A 26,388-nucleotide genomic window follows, 5' to 3' on the forward strand; every position below is an offset into this window, starting at 1 on the left:
ATATATACACTACCGTTCAAAAGTTTGGGGTCACTCAAACAATTTAGTGGAATAGCCTTCATTTCTAAGAACAAGAATAGACTGTCGAGTTTCAGACGAAAGTTCTCTTTTTCTGGCCATTTTGAGCGTTTCATTGACCCCACAAATGTGATGCTCCAGAAACTCAATCTGCTCAAAGGAAGGTCAGTTTTGTAGCTTCTGTAACGAGCTAAAGTGTTTTCAGATGTGTGAACATGATTGCACAAGGGTTTTCTAATCATCAATTAGCCTTCTGAGCCAATGAGCAAACACATTGTACCATTAGAACACTGGAGTGATAGTTGCTGGAAATGGGCCTCTATACACCTATGTAGATATTGCACCAAAAAGCAGACATTTGCAGCTAGAATAGTCATTTACCACATTAGCAATGTATAGAGTGTATTTCTGTAAAGTTAAGACTAGTTTAAAGTTATCTTCATTGAAAAGTACAGTGCTTTTCCTTCAAAAATAAGGACATTTACATGTGACCCCAAACTTTTGAACGGTAGTGTATATATATATTTATATATATTTATATCAATCAATCAATTCCTTTTATTGTCATTGTCATAATAACACCTAAGTCATACATGTCAACGAGATTTTGTTTATGTAACAAGGTTTTCCAAAATAAATCAACTTAAGTTATGGAAAAAAAAAATGCCAACATGGCACTGCCATATTTATTATTGAAGTCACAAAGTGCATTATTTTGTTTAACATGCCTCAAAACAGCAGCTTGGATTTTGGAACATGCTCTCCCTGAAAGAGCATGAGGAGGTTGGGGGGGGCGGGGTTGAATTGGGGGGCGGGGTGTATATTGTAGCGTCCCGGAAGAGTTAGTGCTGCAAGGGGTTCTGGGTATTTGTCCTGTTGTGTTTATGTTGTGTTACGGTGCGGATGTTCTCCGGAAATGTGTTTTGTCATTCTTGTTTGGTGTGGGTTCACAGTGTGGCGCATATTTGTAACAGTGGTAAAGTTGTTTATACGGCTACCCTCAGTGTGACCTGTATGGCTGTTGACCAAGTATGCCTTGAATTCACTTATGTGTGTGTAAAAGCCGCATATATTATGTGACTGGGCCGGCATGCTGTTTATATGGAGGATAAGTGGACGTGACGACAGGTTGTAGAGGACGCTAAAGGCAGTGCCTATAAGGCACGCCCCCAAAAATATTGTCCGTGTGGAAATCGGGAGAATGTTTGCCCCGGAAGATTATCGGGAGGGGCACTGAAATTCGGGAGTCTCCCGGGAAAATCGGGAGGTTGAAACCGATAATTTCCGATATTATATTTTAAAGCATTTATCGGCAGGCCGATATTATCGGACATCTTTAGTATCTGTACATCCGTGGCTTCTCCGCACAACCCCGAAAATGTGTTCCGTGAAAACCCATCCGACCGGAACTCTAACAAGAACAAAAGTTCCGTGGGTGAATAATGTAAACCCACGACAAAAATAAATAAAAAATAGGATTTAAACAAATTTTGTTTGGCGCCCGCCTGAGTGGAGTTTGAGACTCCTGGGTTACACCATGAGGTGTCCTACTTGTTTCCCATGCTTATGTGATTACATGTGTAGGTGCAGGTCAAATGGATAAAAATCTGAGAAAAGCCTCAGCAATGCACTCATCAAATTGACGGTTTTGTTGGCCTCTTTTGTTCAGGTAAACATTCCTCTATTTCAGCAGGCTGGATGCTATCTACGTCATTTACAAACAGTCAATAGCTGTTAGACAATAAATGGTATTTTTCCAATGGCCTTGTGCACATCTTCATCTGCACTTCTAGCTTTGTTATTGTTTGGATCACCGCACATCATAATGCTAGTTCATTTGTTGCCTCGTGACCACAATATCTGAATTTGTATAGACCAGGGGTCACCAACCTTTTTGAAAAGAGCTACTTCTTGGGTAGTGATTAATGCGAAGGGCTACCAGTTTGATACACACTTCAATAAATTTGCTCAATTTACCTTTAACTCTATGTTATTATTAATAATTAATGATATTTACACTTAATTGAACGGTTTAAAAGAGGAGAAAACACGAAAAAAATGACAATTACATTTTGAAACATAGTTTATCTTCAATTTCAACTCTTTAAAATTCAAAATTCAACCGAAAAAAAGAAGAGAAAAACTTTAAAAAAGAATTTATGGAACATCATTAGTCATTTTTCCTGATTAAGATTAATTTTAGAATTTTGATGACATGTTTTAAATAGGTTAAAATCCAATCTACACTTTGTTAGAATATATAACAAATTGGACCAAGCTATATTTCTAACAAAGACAAATCATTATTTCTTCTAGATTTTCCAGGACAAAAATTTTAAAAGAAATTCAAAAGACTTTGAAATAAGATTTAAATTTGATTCTACAGATTTTCTAGATTTGCCAGAATATTTTTTTTGAATTTTAATCATAAGTTTGAAGAAATATTTCACAAATATTCTTTGTCGAAAAAACAGAAGCTAAAATGAAGAATTAAATTAAAATGTATTTATTATTCTTCACAATAATAAAAAAAATGTACTTGAACATTGATTTAAATTGTCAGGAAAGAAGAGGAAGGAATTTAAAAGGTAAAAAGGTATATGTGTTTAAAAATCCTAAAATCATTTTTAAGGTTGTATTTTTTCTCTAAAATTGTCTTTCTGAAAGTTATAAGAAGCAAAGTAAAAAAAAAAAAGAATTTATTTAAACAAGTGAAGACCAAGTCTTTCAAATATTTTCTTGGATTTTCAAATTCTATTTGAGTTTTGTCTCTCTTAGAATTAAAAATGTCGGGCAAAGCGAGACCAGCTTGCTAGTAAATAAATAACATTTAAAAAATAGAGGCAGCTCACTGGTAAGTGCTGCTATTTGAGCTATTTTTAGAACAGGCCAGCGGGCTACTCATCTGGTCCTTACGGGCTACCTGGTGCCCGCGGGCACCGCGTTGGTGACCCCTGGTATAGATATTGCCCAACAGCTTTTGGAGTGGTACAACTTACCCTTCTCTGTGGGCCTCTCCCTTCTCCAGTTCCTGGATCACCCCCAGCAGCACCTTGATGGTCTCCTGGCTGGAGCTAATGAGGTTCTCCATGGCTTGCAGCCGTGCTTTAACATCCCCATCCTGATTCATAGGCACTATTTGCTTGCAGGCCTCCTGCCTGGGGTTCGACGGCGCCCCCCTTTCGTCGCCGCCTCCAAAGAGTGACTGAGACTTGTCCATGCCCCCCAGAGGCCTGGCTAATAATTGTCCCACGTGACACTGCGCCTGTGTGCTACAGCCTCTGCGGGAACGCGGCAGCGTCTCGCTCTGCAACCCGTTGAGCTGCAGGCTTTTCTTCCTCTTGCTGCGCGCGGACAGACTGTCCAGGCACTCCACTTGCGTGAGCGAGTTCCAGGCGATTGGCCCCGTGACCTTGGAGGCCCTGTCCGGCAGGGTCCGACACGAGCCGTCCTCCAGATGGAGCAGTCTTTTAGCCGCGCGGTCCGTGTCAGCCTCTCCGTGTCGTAATCCTGCGCCGGCTTTGGAGGACGCGCCGCAGAGCTGGTACTGTCCCTGTGACCCAACCCCGCTTCCTTGTCCTCGCGGCGCATCCGCCAGGCAGTCCGAGTCGGCGGGGCAACTCAGCAGCAGAGCGTCCGAGCACAAGCCGTCAGGTGCATTGTGCTGCTCCACCGTGGCGATGCACTCATTAGTATGGAGCAGAGCTTTGGTCCTCCGGACTCCGCTCACCCCGCAGGCTCCCTCCTCCTCCTCCTCCTCCTCCTCGTCATCCAAACACTGCTCTGCAGCCTGGGACGGCTTCACCTCCATGACAAAGCCATTATTCTGACCTTTGTACGTTTCCACCGCCGCCACATGTTTAAGGGTGTGCCCTTTCTTGCGCTCAAAGGGGAACGTCTGATAGCGTTTCTTCAGGTCCGGGGATGTCTGCACCCCGGTGCTCCGCGTCACGTTCGGGATGGACCTGCGGGCCGGCACCGTCATGTACTTGCGGTACGCCACTTTGTAGGACAGAGGCTTGCCATCCCTGCCGGCCGCCTGCAGCTCCGCCTCCCTCTGCTCGTTCTGCGCCTCGCAGATATCCTTGAAACGCACTTGCAGGGCCTTGTTCCTTTTCCTCACCTGTCGACCGGCGTCCAGAGAATACTTAACTTGCAGCGCCAGCGAGGTGGAGGGCAAGGGCGCCGCCTCCGAGTCGGACTCTGAGTTGGTGAGCATGCATTTGCCGCCCTCCTTGCTCACCATTTTTCCTATGAGGCATACAGAAAGATACTGAGTCAGTCAATGGTAATGAGCGGCTTAGTTATAAATCCTTGTGTCTTACAATACATCCTCTTAAGTCAGGGGTGTCAAACTCATTTTACATCGTGGGCCACGTGGAGAAAAATCTACTCCCAAGTGGGCCGGGCTGGTAAAAATCACGGCACGCTAACTTAAAAATAAAGACAACTTCAGATGGTTTTCTTTGTTTAAAAATAGAACAAACACATTCTGAAAATGTACAAATCATAATGTTGTTTTTTGTGTTTTTTTACACTTATATATACACTAGCGTTCGAAAGTTTGGGGTCACATTGAAATGTCCTTATTTTTGAAGGAAAAGCACTGTACTTTTCAATGAAGATAACTTTAAACTAGTCTTAACTTGAAAGAAATACACTCTATACATTGCTAATGTGGTAAATGACTATTCTAGCTGCAAATGTCTGGTTTTTGCTGCAATATCTACATAGGTGTATAGAGGCCCATTTCCAGCAACTATCACTCCAGTGTTCTAATGGTACAATGTGTTTACTCATTGGCTCAGAAGGCTAATTGATGATTAGAAAAGCCTTGTGCAATCATGTTCACACATCTGAAAACACTTTAGCTCGTTACAGAAGCTACAAAACTGACCTTCCTTTGAGCAGATTGAGTTTCTGGAGCATCACATTTGTGGGCTCAATTAAACGCTCAAAATGGCCAGAAAAAGAGAACTTTCATCTGAAACTCCACAGTCTATTCTTGTTCTTAGAAATGAAGGCTATTCCACTAAATTGTTTGGGTGACCCCAAACTTTTGAACGGTAGTGTATATACACATACATTAATAGTATTCTATCTTTATTTGTCGTTATTTATACTTTCTGAATAAATTACGTAATATTGTTCATCAGTCAACTCATTGGTGTTCATTTTCAATCTATCAAGATAAAAAAAATAAAATCAAAATCAAATTACAGGATGTTATTTATGTAGTTTACTCATTTTGCGCTACAGGGTCATCAGGTCTAAGACAAACAGACTCAAGAACAGTTTTTTCCCTAGAGCCATAACCACGGTGAACACTAGGCACTGATTTTATAGTTAAGCACCTCTCTGTGTGCAACTTTTACCTTCCACCCACACTCTGGATGCTTCTGTATATATGTATATAGTATACTATTTATTTCCTGTAAAGCAGTGGTCCCCAACCTTTTTGTAACTGCGGACCGGTCAACGCTTGAAAATTTGTCCCACGGACCGGAGAGGAGGGGGGCTGTTTGTTTTTGTCATAAAAAATTACAATCATGTGTGCTTACGGACTGTATCCCTTGCAGACTGTATTGATATATATTGATATATAATGTAGGAAGCAGAAAGAAACAACCCTTTTGTGCGAATGAGTGTAAATGAGTTTTTTTGGGTTGGTGCACTAATTGTAAGTGTATCTTTTGTTTTTTAATGTTGATTTAATAAAAAATAAATAAAAATAAAGTATTTTTTATTTTTTTATTTCTTGTGCGGCCCGGTACCAATCGATCCACGGACCGGTACCGGGCCGCTGCCCGGTGGTTGGGGACCACTGCTCTACATCAGTGGTCCCCAACCTTTTTGTAACTGCGGACCGGTCAACGCTTGAAAATTTGTCCCAAATTTCTTGTGGGGCCCGGTGGTTGGGGACCACTGCCCTAAAGGGAAACATTTTCAAATGATAGTCTGATCCATTCTGAAGATGCCTAAGTTATTTTTAAGCTTTGGCCCATAAAACATGTTTACTGGTTAGTTTGAGTGTGAGTGTACAATCATGTGTGCTTACGGACTGTATTCCTTGCAGACTGTATTGATATATATTGATATATAATGTAGGAAGCAGAATATTAATAACAGAAAGAAACAACCCTTTTGTGTGAATGAGGAGGGAGGTTTTTTGGGTTGGTGCACTAATTGTAAGTGTATCTTGTGTTTTTTATGTTGATTTAATAATAAATAAATTTAAAAAAAAAAAAAATATATATATATATATATACTGTAATTTCCGGACTATAAGCCGCTACTTTTTCCCCTCGTTCTGGTCCCTGCGGCTTATACAAGGGTGCGGCTTATATACGGCCTGTTCTTCTCCGACACCGACGAAGAGGATTTCGGTGGTTTTAGTACGCAGGAGGAAGACGATGACACAATGATTAAAGACTGACAGTAGGCTGGTTATTTTGATAACGTACAGGCGAGCACTTTGTATTACTTTGCACCGTTGTATTATTTCTGCTCTGCACGAATGCTGTTCGCCATGTCAAAGATGTGAAAGTTTGATTGAATGATTGAAAGATTTATTGTTAATAAATCAAACAGTCATCTCTGTCCCGACAATCCCCTCCGTGGTAGCAGGAACTCCTATATACTACGCTAATTACACATCAAAACCCTGCGGCTTATAGTCGGGTGCGGCTTATATATGGAGCAATCTGTATTTTCCCCTGAATTTAGCTGGTGCGGCTTATAGTCAGGTGCGGCTTATAGTCCGGAAATTACGGTATGTATATATATATATGTATATATATATTTCTTGTGCGACCCGGTACCAATCGATCCACGGACCGGTGGTTGGGGACCACTGCTGTAAACAACACATTGAACATAAATCGTTCTCAGGACTGGACTGTGCAGCTTACCTCCTTTTGCACTATCTTTCTTTTTCTTTTTTTCCTATATTTTGCATATTTTGTAGACTGTCGCACTGATACTGGAGTTGTTTTTAATCTCATTGTATATAGACAATAAAATACATTCTATTCTATTCTATTCCTCGACTGGTGCAATAACATCATGTGGTGTATTTTTTTTGACACATGTAGCATAATCTGCAAAGATACAAATAATTGCTATTGCGACATCTAGTGGACACATTTAGAACAGCGGTTTCTTCCGTTCTAAAATTTCAGCTGATTTTTATACTTAGCAAACTCATCCCGCGGACGGGATAAAACCTGTTCGCGGGCCGGACCCGTTTTTTTTGACACCCCTGTCTTAAGTTAAAGTAGCTTTGAGAAACGTGAATATATATTAGCATTGAAACATTTATTGTAGGGATGTAATATTGTGAACATTTCATCTCACGGTCATTGTGACAAGGATGATCACAGTATGGTAGAATATGCTCAAAAAGTACTTATACACACTGAAATATTTTACCTATTTTACTATTTTTTTTTACATTTAATAATATACACAGACACACAATATACTATATATTTGCAGAAGAAACATTAAACATTGTTTTAGCCATGTTTTTTCATTTAAGTCAGGGGTCGGCAACCCAACATGGTGAAAGAGCCATATTGGACCAAAAATACAAAAAACTAATCTGTCTGGAGCTGCAAAAAGTCAAAAGCCTTCTGTAAGTGTTATAATGAAGGCAACACATTAAGTAAGTGTCTCAGAGGGTGAGATAACTCCTGGAAATGACTGTCTTAGAATGGCCAAAGGTATAGATGTGTGTGTCCAAGTTAAAGAAAAGGACAGGCTGTCTTCTTCTAATGGATTTATTACAATTTTTGCAATGTTTGCTGTGGTCTGGAACAACAGGGTAGCGTTTGCTGTGATCTGGAACAACATGGTACAGAAATTCAGCCAATATTACATACAAAGAATGTGTCATGAATTTAATACATAGGGGACATAAGTAAACGAAATTAAATAAACTAAAATATAGCTACAGACGAGGCATAATGATGCATTATGTACACACAGCTAGCCTAAATAGCATGTTAGCGTGGATTATTAGCACTCCATGCAAGCCAATAACATCAACAAAGCTCACCTTTGTGCGTTCACGCACAGCATTAAACGTTTGGTGGACAAAATGAGACAAAGATGGAGTGGCATAAAACACGTCTTTCTGTGTCTGAGAAAGTTGTACACGTAAACAAACTACAGTGAGTTCAAGGACCGCCAAAATTAGTAGGACAAAACGGCGCTCAGTGAAGCATAAACACAGATATATTAAACAGTGAGCTTTCTAACAATTAGGAAGGTCTGTATCATGTTTGTCCTCCTACACAAACATTATTAAAACAACAAATATATTTCCCCCCCACCTTTTTCCATTTCCTCGAGAGCCTCGGGTTGCTGACTTCTGATTTAAGTGTTTCAATCAGTTTGTTTAGTCAATGACAAAGACAAAAGACAGCCTGTATATTCAACATGCACAAAGGTTGTCCCGATACCAATTTTTTAAAACCGGCAAATTAAAGGGGCCAACAAAAAAATGTCATTATTGCCTTTATTTAAAAAAATCTAGTGATACAATAAAAGTTTGTTATTGCAATTTTGAACCTACTAGACCAGTGTTTTTCCACCTTTTTGGAGCCAAGGCACATTTTTTTGCGTTGAAAAACACCAGCAGCAGAAATCATTAAAAAAACGAAACTCAGTTGACAGTAAAAAGTCGTCGTCGCAATTGCTGGATATGACGTTAAAGCATAACCAACAATGGATCACTATAGCTCTTGTCTCAAAGTAAGTGTACTGTCACCACCTGTCACATCACGCCGTGACTTATTTTGAGTTTTTTGCCGTTTTCTTATGTGTAGTGTTTTAGTTCTTGACTTGTGCTCCTATTTTAGTGCCTTTTTCTCTTTTTTTGGTATTTTCCTTTAGGAGTTTCATGTCTTTCTTTGAGCGATATTTCCCGCATCTACTTTATTTTAGCAATCAAGAATATTTCAGTTGTTTTTATCCTTCTTTGTGGGGACTTTGTTGATTGTCATGTCATGATCGGCTGTACATTGTGGACGCCGTCTTTGCTCCACAGTAAGTCTTTGCTGTCGTCCAGCATTCTGTTTTTGTTTACTTTGTAGCAAGTTTAGTTTTTGTTTGGTTCTGCATAGCCTTCCTTAAGCTTCAATGCCTTTTCTTAGGGGCACTCACCTTTTGTTTATTTTTGGTTTAAGCATTAGACTGTCAAGACTTGGTCCTTGGAGTGTTTTGTTTTCCCGGAATGCAACGGAAAGTTGGCGCGGGCAAGACGTGAATGTGAGTACATATTTTATTTAACACTATCAAAAAAAACAAAAAACGAAAGGCGCGCACAATGGTGGAGACCAAACTTGACTATTGAAACAAAACTTGCACAAGAGCAGAAACTATAAACAACAACTTACTTGGCATGGAACGGTGAAACAAATAGCGTGAACTGAGCATGGAATGGTAAACATGGCATGAAGCAGAGTGATGATAATGTCGCTAGGCCGACTGCCTGGCAACTGAAAGCTTAAATAATCGTGACATGACTACAACAGGTGCGTGTTTTGAAATGAGTGAGTCCAAAAACAGTTGAAACTAATAAGTAGTCATGGAAACAAAACAAGCAAGAGTGCACAACCAGGAACTAAAAAGAGTCCAAAAAATAAAACAAAAACATGATCAACAGACATGACATACACAGCTTTTTACCTGCACACTGCCTCCTGCTGTTCCCGACATCTACAAAGCAATTAGCTACCGGCTGCCACCTACTGATATGGAAGAGTATTACACGGTTACTCTGCCGAGCTCTAGACAGCACCGACACTCAACAACAACAGATAATTTGAAGACTATAATTACTGGTTTGCAAAAAATATTTTTAATATTTATCAATATACTCCAGACTGTATCTCACTGTGTGCCGCGGCACAGTGGTTGAAAAACACTGTACTAGACAACTTATCTTTTAATAGTAGGTTTACAAAGGCTCCAAATTTGGCTGCTGGCGTATGCAGTAACTTATTGTGTCATTTCCCATTCTATTATTTTGTCAAAGTTATGAGGGACAAGCGGTAGGAAATGGATGGATTCCCAATGTACTTGTTGATTTACTGTTACTATCTGCTTATTTTCTGTTTTAACATGTTTTATCTACACCTCTGGTAATATGTAATAAGCACTTATTCTTTTGTTGTTTGGATACTTTACATACGTTTTGGCTGATACTACAAATGTTGTTGTCGATCCAATACCAAATAGTCACAGGATCATACATTGGTCGTAAAATTCCTGAGTTTATAAACAATAAAAAAATGATGTGATCATAAACAATATTGATGTAATCATTTTAGTATCAACTATGCTGCAACAACTAGTCGATTAAATCGATTAAAATCGATTATTAAAATAGTTGCCGATTAATTTAGCCATCGATTCGTTGGATCTATACTATGCGGATGCACAGTTTTTTTTTTGTTGTTGTTTTTTTTAATTTTTAAAATTTTTATTTTATTTTAATAAACCTTTATTTATAAACTGCAACATGTACAAACAGCTGAGAAACAATAATCAAAATAAGTATGGTGCCAGTGTGCTGTTTTTTTTCAATAAAATACTGGATAGGTTAGAAATGTAGTTTGTCTCTTTTATCCGATTATTAATCGATTAATCGAAGTAATAATCGACAGATTGATCGATTATCAAATTAATCGTTAGTTGCAGCCCTAATCAACTATATACGGCTCCTGTACTTGGCATCGTTACAGTCGATATTTGTGTAGATCCACTCATTTGTTTACATTTAGGAGCGCTAGCTTGCTGCGCCCAAGACCCAACCTCCGGGCTGATGATTTTAGGTTGTCCTAAAGGATTTGGAGGTAATCCTCCTTTTTCTTTGTCCCATTTACTCTCTGAAAAGCACCAGTTTTGGCAGCAAAACAGGCCCAGAGCATAATGCTACCACCACCATGCTTGATGTTAGGAATGGTGTTCCTGGGATTAAAACAAGCCCAGAGCATAATACTACCACCACCATGCTTGACGGCAGGCGTGGTGTTCCTAGGATTAAAGGCCTCACCTTTTCTCCTCCAAACATATTGCTGGGTATATTGGCCAAACAGCTCCATTTTTGTTTCATCTGACCACAGATTTTTTCCTCTAGAGCAGTGGTCCCCAACCTTTTTGTAGCTGCGGACCGGTCAACGCTTGAAAATGTGTCCCACGGACCGGGGGGGGGGGATTAATTTTTTTTTTTTTTTTTTTTTTTTTTTTTTCCATAAAGAAATACAATCATGTGTGCTTACGGGCTGTATCCCTGCAGACTGTATTGATATATATTGATATATAATGTATAAAATGTGTTTTTCTATGTTGATTTAATTTTAATTTTTTTTTTTTTTTTTTTTTTTTCTGGTACCAATCGGTCCGGTGGTTGTGGACCCCTGCTCTAGAAAGTCTTATTTTTGTCCATGTGATGCCAGATGAAACAAAAATGGAGCTGTTTGGCCACAATACTAACTCCTTCAAAACCGCACTTCCTCCTTCAAAACCGCACTAAAACAACACCTCCAGTCAACTACAACCCTAGCCTAACCTCCTCCCCCCACCACACCCCGCCTCCCCGGATTGTAAATAATCAAATGTAAATAATCAAATGTATATACTTGTTCTTATGCTTTGTGAGCTCACTATGTTCACTGCTCGCTGTACATATCCTACCAAGTCAGACCTACACTGTTACAATGTCCATTTCTCTGATGATATTATTGTTGATGACTGAAGTGCTGATATTAGGGGTGTAACGGTACGTGTATTTGTATTGAACCGTTTCGGTACAGGGGTTCCGGTTCGGTTCGGAGGTGTACCGAACGAGTTTCCACACGGACATATTAAGTAGCGTAACGCACGTTGTGTAAACAATGCACACCGAGGCACAACACACGGCATGCTAGCAGCTAACGGGCTATGATAGACTGACCATACGTCGTCTTTTCACCGGACATGTCCTCTTTTGCGGAGCTGTCAGGGCGGAGTTTCTTAAATGCCTCAAATGTCCGGCATTTTGAGTTAGGGTTGCGTGTATTTTCAATGTACGTTCAGGATTAAGAAGGGGTTAAAAACAAAACAAATTGCAGCATTCGTGTTATTATGAATTATTGACCTATCCAAGATTCTGATTACTTCACATCAAATATTCCACTAAGAAAAATATTTTTGGTGGAAGATTTAGCAAATTTGGTAAATAAATAACCCAAAAATGTTATATTTTGTTGTTTTCTTACTGTACCGAAAATGAACCGAACCGTGACCTCTAAACCGAGGTACGTACCGAACCGAAATTTTTGTGTACCGTTACACCCCTAGCTGATATCAACCAAACCTAACCCCCCCCCCCCCCCCCCGCCCCAACCCCCTCCACATCCCACCTCCCGGATTGTAAATAATTAGAGATGTCCGATAATATCGGCCGGCCGATATCATCGGCCGATAAAGGCTTTAAAATGTAATATCGGAAATTATCGGTATCGTGTTTTGTTTTTTTTTGTTTTTTTTTAATTAAATCAACATAAAAAACACAAGATACACTTACAATTAGTGCACCAAGCCAAAAAACCTCCCTCCCCCATTTACACTCATTCACACAAAAGGGTTGTTTCTTTCTGTTATTAATATTCTGCTTCCTACATTATATATCAATATATATCAATACAGTCTGCAAGGGATACAGTCCGTAAGCACACATGATTGTGCGTGCTGCTGCTCCACTAATAGTACTAACCTTTAACAGTTAATTTTACTCATTTTCATTCATTACTAGTTTCTATGTAACTGTTTTTATATTGTTTTACTTTCTTTTTTATTCAAGAAAATGTTTTTAATTTATTTATCTTATTTTATTTTATTAATTTAAAAAAAAAAAGGATCTTATCTTCACCATACCTGGTTGTCCAAATTAGGCATAATAATGTGTTAATTCCACAACTGTATATATCAGTATCGGTATCGGTTGCTATCGGTATCGGTAATTAAAGAGTTGGACAATATCGGAATATCGGCAAAAAGCCATTATCGGACATCCCTATAAATAATGTAAATAATTCAATGTATATACTCTGATGATTAACTTGTGTGATGACTGTATTATGCCGATAGTATATATTTGTACCATGAATTGATTAACGTGGACCCCGACTTAAACAAGTTGAAAAACTTATTCGGGTGTCACCATTTAGTGGTCAATTGTACGGAATATGTACTGTGCAATCTACTAATAAAAGTTTCAATCAATCAATCAAAATGTTTACAACTAGGGATGTCCGATAATATCGGCCTGCCGATATTATCGGCCGATACATGCGTTAAAATGTCATATCGGAAATTATCGGTATCGTTTTTTTAATTATCGGTATCGTTTTTTTTTTTGGTTTTTTTTAATTAAATCAACATAAAAAACACAAGATACTTACAATTAGTGCACCAACCCAAAAAACCTCCCTCCCCCATTTACACTCATTCACACAAAAGGGTTGTTTCTTTCTGTTATTAATATTCTGCTTCCTACATTATATATCAATATATATCAATACAGTCTGCAAGGGATACAGTCCGTAAGCACACATGATTGTGCGTGCTGCTGCTCCACTAATAGTACTAACCTTTAACACTTAATTTTACTCATTTTCATTCATTACTAGTTTCTATGTAACTGTTTTTATATTGTTTTACTTTCTTTTTTATTCAAGAAAATGTTTTTAATTTATTTATCTTATTTTATTTTATTAATTTTTAAAAAAAAGGACCTTATCTTCACCATACCTGGTTGTCCAAATTAGGCATAATAATGTGTTAATTCCACGACTGCATATATCAGTATCGGTATCGGTTGATATTGGTATCGGTAATTAAAGAGTTGGACAATATCGGATATCGGCAAAAAGCCATTATCGGACATCCCTATAAATAATGTAAATAATTCAATGTATATACTCTTATGATTAACTTGTGTAATGACTGTATTATGCCGATAGTATATATTTGTACCATGAATTGATTAACGTGGAAAACTTATTCGGGTGTCACCATTTAGTGGTCCATTGTACGGAATATGTACTCTACTGTGCAATCTACTAATAGAAGTTTCAATCAATCACTCAAAACGTTTACAAACCCTAATGTTTACTAAGAAAAATGTCCTTCCTGTTTGGTACAAAATATTTATTTCAGCAAAAGCAATCCTTTCCCATTCATTCTTCGTCATAAGGTCGGTCCATGTTTCTAAGTCGTCGCCGCGTTGTCCCTTTCAACATCTTAAAGAAAGTTTTTCTCATGAGTCAGCTGGATGAGCAGCCACCACACTTGCCAACTATTTATTTGTTCGCTTCCTCTGTCGCTGGTGAACAATGGCAATTACAGAGACATGGGGAGTTGTAGAACTAATCAATATTGAACAACAATCCAATCCAATCCACTTTATTTATATATCACATTTACACAACAAGAATGTTTCCAAAGTGCTGCACAGCCATGTTAAAAACGATATTAAAAACAATATTAAAAACAATATTATGCTACACCAATGACTGAATAAAAACAAAGAATAAATGAATAGAAAACCAATACAGAGACAATATAAAAAATAAATATGATTAAAAACGATTTTAAAGGGTAAAACCAATTAAAACAGTAAAATAGACATCAATATTTATAACCCTTACCCTAACCACACAGGACAACAGAGGACAGAAGACCACACAACACAGTGTAAATTTGGATGAGGTCCGAGATATACTGAGGTGCCAGTCCATGTAAAGCTTTCAAAACAAACAGCAAGGATTTAAAATCAATTCTAAAATGAACAGGAAGCCAGTGCAAACTCCGAAGAATTGGGGTTATATGCTGGCGTTTCCTGGCCCCTGTTAAAAGTCGTGCTGCCGCGTTCTGGACTAACTGCAACCGGGAGAGAGCTTTTTGGCTAATGCCAGCATAAAGTGCATCGCAGTAGTCCAGGCCACTTGAAATAAAAGCATGCACCACTTGTTCAAAAAGGTTAAAAGATAAAAATGGTTTTATCTTTGCTAAAAGACGAAGATGATAAAAACAGGATTTTAAAACGCCATTGACTTGTTTGTCCAATTTAAAATGGCTGTCTAAAGTGACGCCAAGGCTGGTGACTTTGGGACGCACATCATTTTGCAATGGTAACAAGTCAGTGAGGGCCAGACCAAAAACTGAAATTTCCGTTTTTCCCTCATTCATTATTAAAACATTCTGGGCTAACCAAGCCTTGACATCACATAGACAGTTGAGAAGGCGTGTCAGGGGGCCGTGGCCTTTTCAAATTGGCATATACATTTGGCAGTCATCTGCATAAAAGTGATAAGACACTCCATGTTTCTTACATTACACTTCAGAACAGTCACTTTTAGTGCAAATATCGATTTGAAATCGGAGCAGAAAGCATTTGCGACGTTGGGCCGGACGCCATTTGAAAGACTTGTCAACACGCAGCAAATAATGTCCTAAAAGCCGATCTCGGTTGCGACGTCAGGTTAGGTTATTTTGGAGCAGGGGTCACCAACCTTTTTGAAAGCAAGAGCTACTTCTTGGGTAGTGATTAATGCGAAGGGCTACCAGTTTGATACACACTTCAATAAATGGCCAGAAATAGCCAATTTGCTCAATTTACCTTTAACTCTATGTTATTATTAATAATTAATGATATTTACACTTAATTGAACGGTTTAAAAGAGGAGAAAACACGAAAAAAAATGACAATTACATTTTGAAAAATAGTTTATCTTCAATTTCGACTCTTTAAAATTCAAAATTCAACCGAAAAAAAGAAGAGAAAAAGTAGCTAATTCGAATCTTTTTGAAAAAATTAAAAAAATAATTTATGGAACATCATTAGTCATTTTTCCTGATTAAGATTAATTTTACAATTTTGATGACATGTTTTAAATAGGTTAAAATCCAATCTACACTTTGTTAGAATATATAACAAATTGGACCAAGCTATATTTCTAACAAAGACAAATAATTATTTTTTTCTAGATTTTCCAGAACAAACATTTTAAAAGAAATTCAAAAGACTTTGAAATAAGATTTAAATTTGATTCTACAGATTTTCTAGATTTGCCAGAATATTTTTTTTTAATTTTAATCATAATAAGTTTGAAGAAATATTTCACAAATATTCTTCGTCGAAAAAACAGAAGCTAAAATGAAGAATTAAATTAAAATGTATTTATTATTCTTTACAATAAAAAAAAAAATTACTTGAACATTGATTTAAATTGTCAGGAAAGAAGAGGAAGGAATTTAAAAGGTAAAAAGGTATATGTGTTTAAAAATCCTAAAATCATTTTTAAGGTTGTATTTTTTTCTCTAAAATTGTCTTTCTGAAAGTTATAAGAAGCATAGTAAAAAAAATTAATGAATTTATTTAAACAAGTGAAGACCAAGTCTTTCAAATATTTTCTTGGATTTTCAAATTTTATTTGAGTTTTGTCTCTCTTCGAATTAAAAATGTCGAGCAAAGCGAGACCAGCTTGCTAGTAAATAAATACAATTTAAAAAATAGAGGCAGCTCACTGGTAAGTGCTGCTATTTGAGCTATTTTTAGAACAGGCCAGCGGGCTACTCATCTGGTCCTTACGGGCTACCTGCGTTGGTGACCCCTGCTTTGGAGTTTTACCTGGTGAAACGAGGAGACAGCAATGCAGCAGCATGAACCAGCCTACTACCCAACTGGAAGGCTTTAAGTTCTTGTGTGCATGTGCTTGAAGTAATCTCTTCAGCTTTTTGTGCAGACGCCAAATTTTGCTCTGTTAATCCATCAAATCCATTTAATGCATGTTTCACTGGTCTTTCCACGGCTGCGTCGGATTTTGAAGTGGCTGTCGGTCACTCGTCGCAAGTGGAGAACACTCACTCAGCCACAAACACGCTAATTGCACAATGGCTAATACACTGTGGACCGATACTGTTTACATCCAGCATGGCTCGCTGGAGTCTGACCTTGCTTTTTCTTTAACAGAAATATTTGTTCAGTTCAGTCCAGTTTCAGTTGATTTGGAACGTGCATACGATGCAATGTGACGCATCACACAATTCCAGTTTGTTTCATTACAGCACGTCCGAAAAGGAGTAGGGAGAAGCAGAGCTTATTTAATCTTACCCCTTTTCATACCATAGCAATTTTATCCAATTTCCTTGCTCTCCGTAACAGAACAGTGAACAAATACATAATAAATAAATATATATATATATATATATATATAGTGGTATAGCTCGGTTGGTAGAGTGGCAGTGCCAGCAACTTCAGGGTTCCAGGTTCGATCCCCGCTTCCGCCATTCTAGTCACTGCCGTTGTGTCCTTGGGCAAGACACTTTACCCACCTGCTCCCAGTGCCACCCACACTGGTTTGAAAATGTAACTTAGATATTGGGGTTCACTATGTAAAGCGCTTTGAGTCACTTGAGAAAAGCGCTATATAAATATAATTCACTTCAATATACCATAGTAAGCATACAAATATTAAATGCATAAATAATCAGTCTCAATAAAAATAGAAATAAAAAGGGAAAAAAAAGGGTTCAAGATCCATCCATCCATCCATCCATCCATCTTCTTCCGCTTGTCCGAGGTCAGGTCGCGGGGGCAGCAGCCTAAGCAGCCTCCCCAGCCACTTCGTCCAGCTCTTTCCGGGGGATCCTGAGGCGTTCCCAGGCCAGTCGGGAGACATAGTCTTCCCAACGTGTCCTGGGTCTTCCCCGTGGCCTCCTACCAGTCGGACGTGCCCTAAACACCTCCCTAGGGAGGCGTTCGGGTGGCATCCTGACCAGATGCCCGAACCACCTCATCTGGCTCCTCTCCATGTGGAGGAGCAGCGACTTTACTTTAAACTCCTCCGGGATGACAGAGCTTCTCACTCTATCTCTAAGGCGCGGAGGAAACTCATTTCGGCCACTTGTACCCGTGATCTTGTCCTTTCGCTCATAACCCAAAGCTCATGACCATAGGTGAGGATGGGAACGTAGATCGAGCGGTAAATTGAGAGCTTTGCCTTCCGGCTCAGCTCCTTCTTCACCACAACGGATCGATACAGCGTCCGCATTACTGAAGACGCCGCACCGATCCGCCTGTCGATCTCACCATCCACTCTTCCCTCACTCGTGAACAAGAGTCCGAGGTACTTGAACTCCTCCACTTGGGGCAGGGTCTCCTCCGCAACCCGGAGATGGCACTCCACCCTTGTCCGGGCGAGAACCATGGACTCGGACTTGGAGGTGCTGATTCTCATCCCAGTCGCTTCACACTCGGCTGCGACCCGATCCAGTGAGAGCTGAAGATCCTGGCCAGATGAAGCCATCAGGACCACATCATCTGCAAAAAACAGAGACCTAATCCTGCAGCCACCAAACCAGATCCCCTCAACTACGTGTGCTTATTTTACTGTTGTTTATTATTAATGTTAATTTATTGATATTAATCATGGAATGCTGTTACTGGAGAAAGTTACAGGAATGCACACTTCATCCTATGCTTACATTTCATTGTGCAACATGAGGATGTTTAAAGGGAACTAAATGTGATCTCTGAAAGGGGTACAAATAATTTCCAAAGCAGTGCTTTTGGTATAAAGTTAAGTTAGGTTAAATGAAAGTATTATTATTATTATTATTATTATTATTATTATTATTATTATTATTATTATTATTATTTATCTTACGGTATATATCAAAAATAATATTGAGCAAAATTTAATTGAAATATTGTGGATGTGGCCCTCCAGCAGTGCTCGGGTTGCTCATGCAGCCCCCGGTAAAAATTAATTGCCCACCCCTGGTCTAGAACATGTTTTGCTTTATTCATTATTGACGTGTTTCTTGCTACTTTATGTTGTATATTTTTTACATGAGATTTCCAATTCATTTTATCATCTATTATTACACCCAAAAATGTGCTTTCTTTTACCCTTTCAATATTTACTCCGTATATCTGTATTTGGGTTTGACTTCCTCGTCTACTGTTACCAAATAGCATTAGTTTAGTCTTACTTAGATGGGATATTGTTGTCAGTAGGGATGTCCGATAATGGCTTTTTGCCGATATCCGATATTCCGATATTGTCCAACTCTTTAATTACCGATACCGATATCAACCGATATATGCAGTCGTGGAATTAACACATTATTATGCCTAATTTGGACAACCAGGTATGGTGAAGATAAGGTACTTTTTAAAAAAATTAGTAAAATAAGATACATTAATTAAAAACATTTTCTTGAATAAAAAAGAAAGTAAAACAATATAAAAACAGTTACATAGAAACTAGTAATGAATGAAAATTTGTAAAATTAACTGTTAAAGGTTTGATTGATTGATTGAGACTTTTATTAGTAGGTTGCACAGTGAAGTACATATTCCGTACAATTGACCACTAAATGGTAACACCCGAATACGTTTTTCAACTTGTTTAAGTCGGGGTCCACTTAAATTGATTCATGATACAGAATTAGGTTAGTACTATTAGTGGAGCAGCAGCACGCACAATCATGTGTGCTTACGGACTGTATCCCTTGCAGACTGTATTGATATATATTGATATATAATGTAGGAAGCAGAATATTAATAACAGAAAGAAACAACCCTTTTGTGTGAATGAGTGTAAATGGGGGAGGGAGGTTTTTTGGGTTGGTGCACTAATTGTAAGTGTATCTTGTGTTTTTTATGTTGATTTAATAAAAATAAAAAATAAATAAAAAAACGATGCCGATAATAAAAAAAAACGATAATTTCCGATATTACATTTTAACGCATATATCGGCAGGCCGATATTATCGGACATCTCTAGTTGTCAGCTTTTCTCCATTTTGAATATGAGAGACTCCTGAAAGCACACTCAAGAGTTATACAACTCCAAAACAAAAAAAGTGGGGGTAGTCATCATTTATCCGGTGCTACTAAAGGCCTCCTTAACTCTTCTGGTTGCTTCGGACACTTTGACACAAATACAGTATAATTTTCCCTGCTGCCCGCTGATTTACAACAAGCTAGCACTCCACAATCTCATCTAGATGTTGAATCAGACAGGGCAATTATTTCTCTCGGCTTATCTGCCACGGCTGTGCTCTGTCAACAGGAAGTGATGGCCTATTTCAAAGCGCTCTGTTTACTTACCTGCGAGCTACAGACGGAATATTCACTCCGGCGGATTATCACTTTGGCTTTTTATTTCTGAATTATGCACTAGGCGAGCCATTATCTTTTTCTATCTTCATCTTATCTACATTCCCTAATAACCACTCGTAGTTATTCAGTGCCAGGTGTGTCGGGGATTGTAGCGCCCCCCCCCCCCCCCCCCCCCCCCCCCCCCGCCAAACAAATCACTTTTTCACAGCTGCTTTGCGGCAAAATTCTTAGGAGGAAACCAAAAAAAAAAAAAAAGGTACTGCAAAACTGACTGAATAATGTATCACCCCAACTACATAAAGTGGAATTGGGATAAAAGAGACTTCCCGACATAACACGATTGAAACGGGCAGCAGAGTCGCTTGGAGTACCGCTCGCTTTGTTGGACCTTTTTGGCTATTCCACATTACAGACTACCCCGCTCATAAATAAATCAGTTCGCGACTCGAAATGCCATTTTAAACACTTAAATCTATCTGCGGGACGGATGTATCGCACCCACACTTTCCAAAACAGGCCCATAATGTTTACAGTATTCCCTTATCGGAAAATAGTCTTTGTTTGATTGATTGATTGATTGATTGATTGATTGATTGATTGAAACTTTTATTAGTAGATTGCACAGTACAGTGCATATTCCGTACAATTGACCACTAAATGGTAACACCCCAATAAGTTTTTCAACTTGTTTAAGTCGGGGTCCACGTAAATCAATTCATGGTATGTTGATGACGAGGATTGGCAGTGGAATGGTTGTGTGGCCCACATTACCCCTCGGCGCTTTTCCATGGCCTTAAACAGGTACTACGTGGTACTATCTGGTCAGCCGACTGCTGCAATTGGTGGTACACGGTTAGGAATAGGGATGGGTACCTTTAACATTTGAACCGATATGGTACAGATTCCCGGTACTTGGGAATCGATGCTAGTACTCAACACTACTAGGGATGATGTTCGAAACCGGTTCTCCCGGTTGTTCGATAAGAAAAGAACCGTTCGATAAGAAAAGAACCGATTCCATGGACTCAAATTCCTTTTTGAGAACCGGTTACCGTTATCGAGGCCATTATAGTAAAGAAAAAGAGTTGGATCTTTATTTAAATCCCTGGGAACGAATCCCGTCCCACAAGAAATGCCTTGTGGGACATCACACAAGCTGCAAAAATAATGGACCGGAAAAAACGCCTCGAGGCACTGTATATATTTGTTTTTCTGAAAAATCCCACTTAATATACTTTGGGTAACAACAGTCAATATTTATTTATTTTATTTTTTTAGGGGGGTAACAGTCAATATTTATTTATTTATTTTATTTTTTTCTTATAAAATAAAAGTGAGCTTTTGTTAAACCAAATATTGCGTTTTTTTCCCATATACAACAACCTATCTGGATTCGACAATGACACAACGGATTAACTCGCTGGAATGTAAATGTTGCAGTTTATAAATAAAGGTTTATAAAAAAAAAAATATTATACAAAATAAAAATAAATAAACTCTGCGCATGCGTAGATCCAACGAATCGATGACTAAATTAATCGGCAACTATTTTAATAATCGATTTAATCGATTAGTTGTTGCAGCCCTAATATATATATATATATATATATATATATATATATATATATATATATATATATATATATATATATATATATATATATATATATATATATATATATATATATATATATATATATATATATATATATATATATATCAGGGGTCACCAACCTTTTTGAAAGCAAGAGCTACTTCTTGGGTAGTGATTAATGCGAAGGGCTACCAGTTTGATACACACTTAAATAAATTGCCAGAAATAGCCAAATTGCTCAATTTACCTTTAACTCTATGTTATTATTAATAATTAATGATATTTATTTTTGTGGAAACACTGATCATCTTAATGATTTCTCACAATAAATATATATAGAAACAGATAAATATCAATATGCAACACTTTATTTTTATATTTTCTCTAAGTGCACATTTTTCAAATTGAACATTTTCAAATGATCTCTTCTAAGACAGTCTTGTGAAATCACAATATCCCATTTTAACTAGCTAGCCACTAACATTTTTGAACAAATCATGAATTACTTTGCACCATGTTTGTACAAATAATAACTCATGTAAAATACAAAAGTCAACTCTCAAATTTTTAAATAAATCATGTCCCACTTTGAACCGGACACCAAATCTGTTATCTGTTACTTTGTCAGTTAGTGAAGACCAAGTCTTTCAAATATTTTCTTGGATTTTAGTTTTGTCTCTCTAAGAATTAAAAATGTCGGGCAAAGCGAGACCAGCTTGCTAGTAAATAAATAATATTTAAAAAATAGAGGCAACTCACTGGTAAGTGCTGCTATTTGAGCTATTTTTAGAACAGGCCAGCGGGCTACTCATCTGGTCCTTACGGGCTACCTGGTGCCCGCGGGCACCGCGTTGGTGACCCCTGATATATATATATACAGCCCGGCCCCCAGCCAAATTTTTTTAACCCAATGCGGCCCCAGAGTCAAAAAGTTTGGGGACCCCTGGTATAGACAATGCTGAAGAAACAAGTCCATGTCAGAAAACCAACACATTTAGCTGAACTGCACCAATTTTGTCAAGAGGAGTGGTCAAAAATTCAGCCAGAAGCTTGTGGATGGCTACCAAAAGCGCCTTATTGCAGTGAAACTTGCCAAGGGACAAATATTAACATTGCTGTGTGTATACTTTTGACCCAGCACATTTGCTCACATGTTCAGTAGACACATAATAAATTCATAAAAGAACCAAACTTCATGAATGTTTTCTTGTGAGCAACAAGTATGTGCTCCAATCACTACATCACAAAAAATAAGAGTTGTTGAAATGATTGGAAACTCAAGACAGCCATGACTTTATGTTCTTTACAAGTGGATGTACACTTTTGACCACCACTGTAAGTGTGTGTGAAAGTTGTGTGAAGTACTTATAAAAGTGTAACAGCGCAACCCAAGTACCGAAACATGCAAGGGTTGGATTTGACATGAATCGGTGCTCTGTAGGACTGGTGGGATACAGTCGGTGCCAAAAAAAACTAGCGGATCTGGTACCCATCCCTTGTTAAGAATGACAAACACAGGCTAATGCTAGCTTTTATCTACACTAGCGTTCAAAAGTTTGGGGTCACATGTAAATGTCCTTATTTTTGAAGGAAAAGCACTGTACTTTTCAATGAAGATAACTTTAAACTAGTCTTAACTTGAAAGAAATACACTCTATACATTGCTAATGTGGTAAATGACTATTCTAGCTGCAAATGTCTGCTTTTTGGTGCAATATCTACATAGGTGTATAGAGGCCCATTTCCAGCAACTATCACTCCAGTGTTCTAATGGTACAATGTGTTTGCTCATTGGCTCAGAAGGCTAATTGATGATTAGAAAACCCTTGTGCAATCATGTTCACACATCTGAAAACACTTTAGCTCGTTACAGAAGCTACAAAACTGACCTTCCTTTGAGCAGATTGAGTTTCTGGAGCATCACATTTGTGGGGTCAATTGAACGCTCAAAATGGCCAGAAAAAGAGAACTTTCATCTGGAACTCGACAGTCTATTCTTGTTCTTAGAAATGAAGGCTCAAACACAAAATTGTTTGGGTGACCCCAAACGTTTGAACGGTAGTGTATGTAACTATACTCCGTGTTCATGTTGCCCTCAGTCTCCTCTTGGGTAAAATGTGTCTTCTTAACCTGACCACCAGCCACTGAAGTGAGTCCCGAGCATGCGGGATGACTTATTTAGTACTATCACATTGTTCTCAATGTAAACACGAGGAAGGATGAGCTCCATCAGGAGTTTTGTCATGCTTGTACTTAAAAATGCAGCGTCTGATCCCACACTGTTCTGTATTTGCCAAAGTGCGCTCCAGGTCCGTCGGGGTCAACGCGGGTTCAGCGCGTTGACATTTTGAATAAGAAACCCTTAGCCAACCCCTCTCCAAATGAGGTCGCTCTCTGTTATGAATAGTGAGACGGGGTGTTCGGCGTGAGTATAATTATGCATGAGGACAATTGTAAAATGTCACCCTGCTTTAAAAAAATACGATAATTAGACGTCAATTTGGTCCGTCTGCGCTGTCACGCTACACACGACGTCCCATGCTGGTTTTGGCCGGGATCATCTTTGACGTTTTGTCTCCTAACACACACGTCTGATTGTTGAAAGCAGCTTTTGTTTCCCACCTGCGGCTAGAACTACCCCTCCTTCCTTTGGCCTCTTGCATAAACAGCATGACTCACCATGCAAAGCTGTGGCAACTTCTTAGGATGTACCCTCGTTCTTTTTTTGGGGGGGGGGTAAATCTTTGCAGCAAGTTATTGAAGCGAACTGACCCGCTATTAGCTTGCCAGCAGGGTAGGGCCCGACAGAACTCTGTATGTTTACACATGACCTCCTTTTTAAGCAGCAGCTCTGGCAGCGGGTCAATATTTGGACTACCTCTCAGGACACAGGGCGCTCGTGGCCAGAACGAGAGCCGCTGTTTCTTGGAAAGGCTTTTCTTTCCAAATCTGCGGCGCCACAAGGACAATCCGCATTACCGCAGTAAAAACAATCAATTACTCCATAATGCAAATGTTTTTTGTGCGCATGTTCATTTAATGCAAGTCTAAAAACAGGCCCGCCGTTAAGTCGGAATTTTGTTCAAACGGCGTTCTGACTCGGCAGTTTTGTGAGTGACGGTCTTTGTTGCCGCCGGTGAACCCGCGAAGGGTTGGGAAAAGGCAGCGCTCCGTGAATCCACCCAGGAATTGAATGTTTGCCATAATTTTGTCTTATCTCTTGCGCTTCATCGGAGGGAGAATTAATTAATGTAGGGCGCATTGCAAACGCCTTGAATTAATTAAGCGCTAGAAATGTGGCTGTACATGTCAATAAGGAGGGGGAGACATTTTGCAGGTGTTACTTGGGTGGTGGGGGCTTTTAAGGCTATGTCAGGGGTCGGCAACCCGCGGCTCCAGAGCCGCATGCGGCTCTGACCACTCTGATGCGGCTCAGCTACATACTTGCCGACCCCCCCCGATTTTCCCAGGAGACTTATGGATCTCAGTGCCTCTCCTAGATAACTCCCAGGGCAAATATAATCCTATTTTCACTCTAATTACTAAATTAAGGGCGTGCCCTAATTGCACCACAGTATTTGTTCTCTATAGCATTTACAAACAGCGTGCCAGCCCGGCCACATGTTGTATGTAGCTTTTACTTGCACACGTAGGAGACAGCAAAGCATACTTAGTCATCAGCCACACAGCTTACACTGACGGTAGCCGTATAAAACAACTTTAACACTGTTACTTTACAAATATGCGCCACACTGTGAACCCACATCAAAAAAGAATGAAAAACACATTTCTGGAGAACATCCCACCGTAACACAACATAAACACAACACAACCAATACCCAGAATCCCATGCAGCCCTAACTCTTCCGGTCTAGATTATACACCCCCGCTACCACCAAACCCCCCCACACATCAACCCCCCCCCCCCTCCGTACGTCGGTTGAGCGGAAGAGTTAGGGCTGCATGGGATTCTGGGTATTTGTTGTGTTGTGTTTATGTTGTGTTACAGTGCAGATGTTCTCCAGAAATGTGTTTGTCATTCTTTTTTGGTGTGGGTTCAAAGTGTGGCGCTTATTTGTAACGTAACAGTGTTAAAGTTGTTTTATACGGCTACCGTCAGTGTAAGCTGTGTGGCTGCTGACCAAGTACGCCTTGCTGTCACTTACGTGAGCAAGCTGAAGCTGCATTCTACATGTGGTCGAGCAGGTACACTGTTTGGGCAGGCTGTAGAGGGCGCCAAAAGCAGTGCCATCACGCCCTGATATTCGGGAGTCTCCCGGAAATAATGAGAGGGTTGGCGAGTATGATGCTGTCAAGCGCCATTCATTCAAAACTCACGGGCCGCACTAACATCAAATTTCCATATTAAAGTGCGTGCCGGTGCGTGTGTCTGAGACCCCTGGTTAACATAGCACAAAGCAATTTAAGCTTTGTATGCGGTGTTTTTCATTTTAAATTTAAAAAAATGTTTTGTGGCTCCCATTATTTTCTTTAATTTGTGAAACTTGCCAAAATGGCTCTTTGAGTGGTAAAGCTTGCCGACTCCTGGGCTATGTCTACTCTACCATGAATTGATTAATGTGGACCCCGACTT

General features: G+C 39.1%; 2 protein-coding genes across 3 annotated transcripts in view; one reads left to right on the forward strand and one right to left on the reverse strand.

The window, feature by feature from the left end:
* Nucleotides 1–26,388, forward strand: part of dock1 (dedicator of cytokinesis 1) — a 483,186-nt gene that overhangs the window by 261,455 nt on the left and 195,343 nt on the right. The gene's annotated exons all lie outside the window — the stretch shown is intronic.
* Nucleotides 1–26,388, reverse strand: part of LOC133655328 (inhibitory synaptic factor 2A) — a 97,537-nt gene that overhangs the window by 55,969 nt on the left and 15,180 nt on the right. For both annotated transcript variants that reach the window (XM_062055358.1, XM_062055357.1), the window contains exon 2: nt 3,018–4,269. In XM_062055358.1, coding sequence (XP_061911342.1) covers nt 3,018–4,264 — 1,247 coding nt within the window. In that variant the 5' untranslated portion in view covers nt 4,265–4,269. The remainder of the gene's footprint in view (nt 1–3,017; nt 4,270–26,388) is intronic.

This window comes from Entelurus aequoreus, linkage group LG08 (assembly GCF_033978785.1).
Source record: "Entelurus aequoreus isolate RoL-2023_Sb linkage group LG08, RoL_Eaeq_v1.1, whole genome shotgun sequence".
Lineage (NCBI taxonomy): Eukaryota > Metazoa > Chordata > Actinopteri > Syngnathiformes > Syngnathidae > Entelurus > Entelurus aequoreus.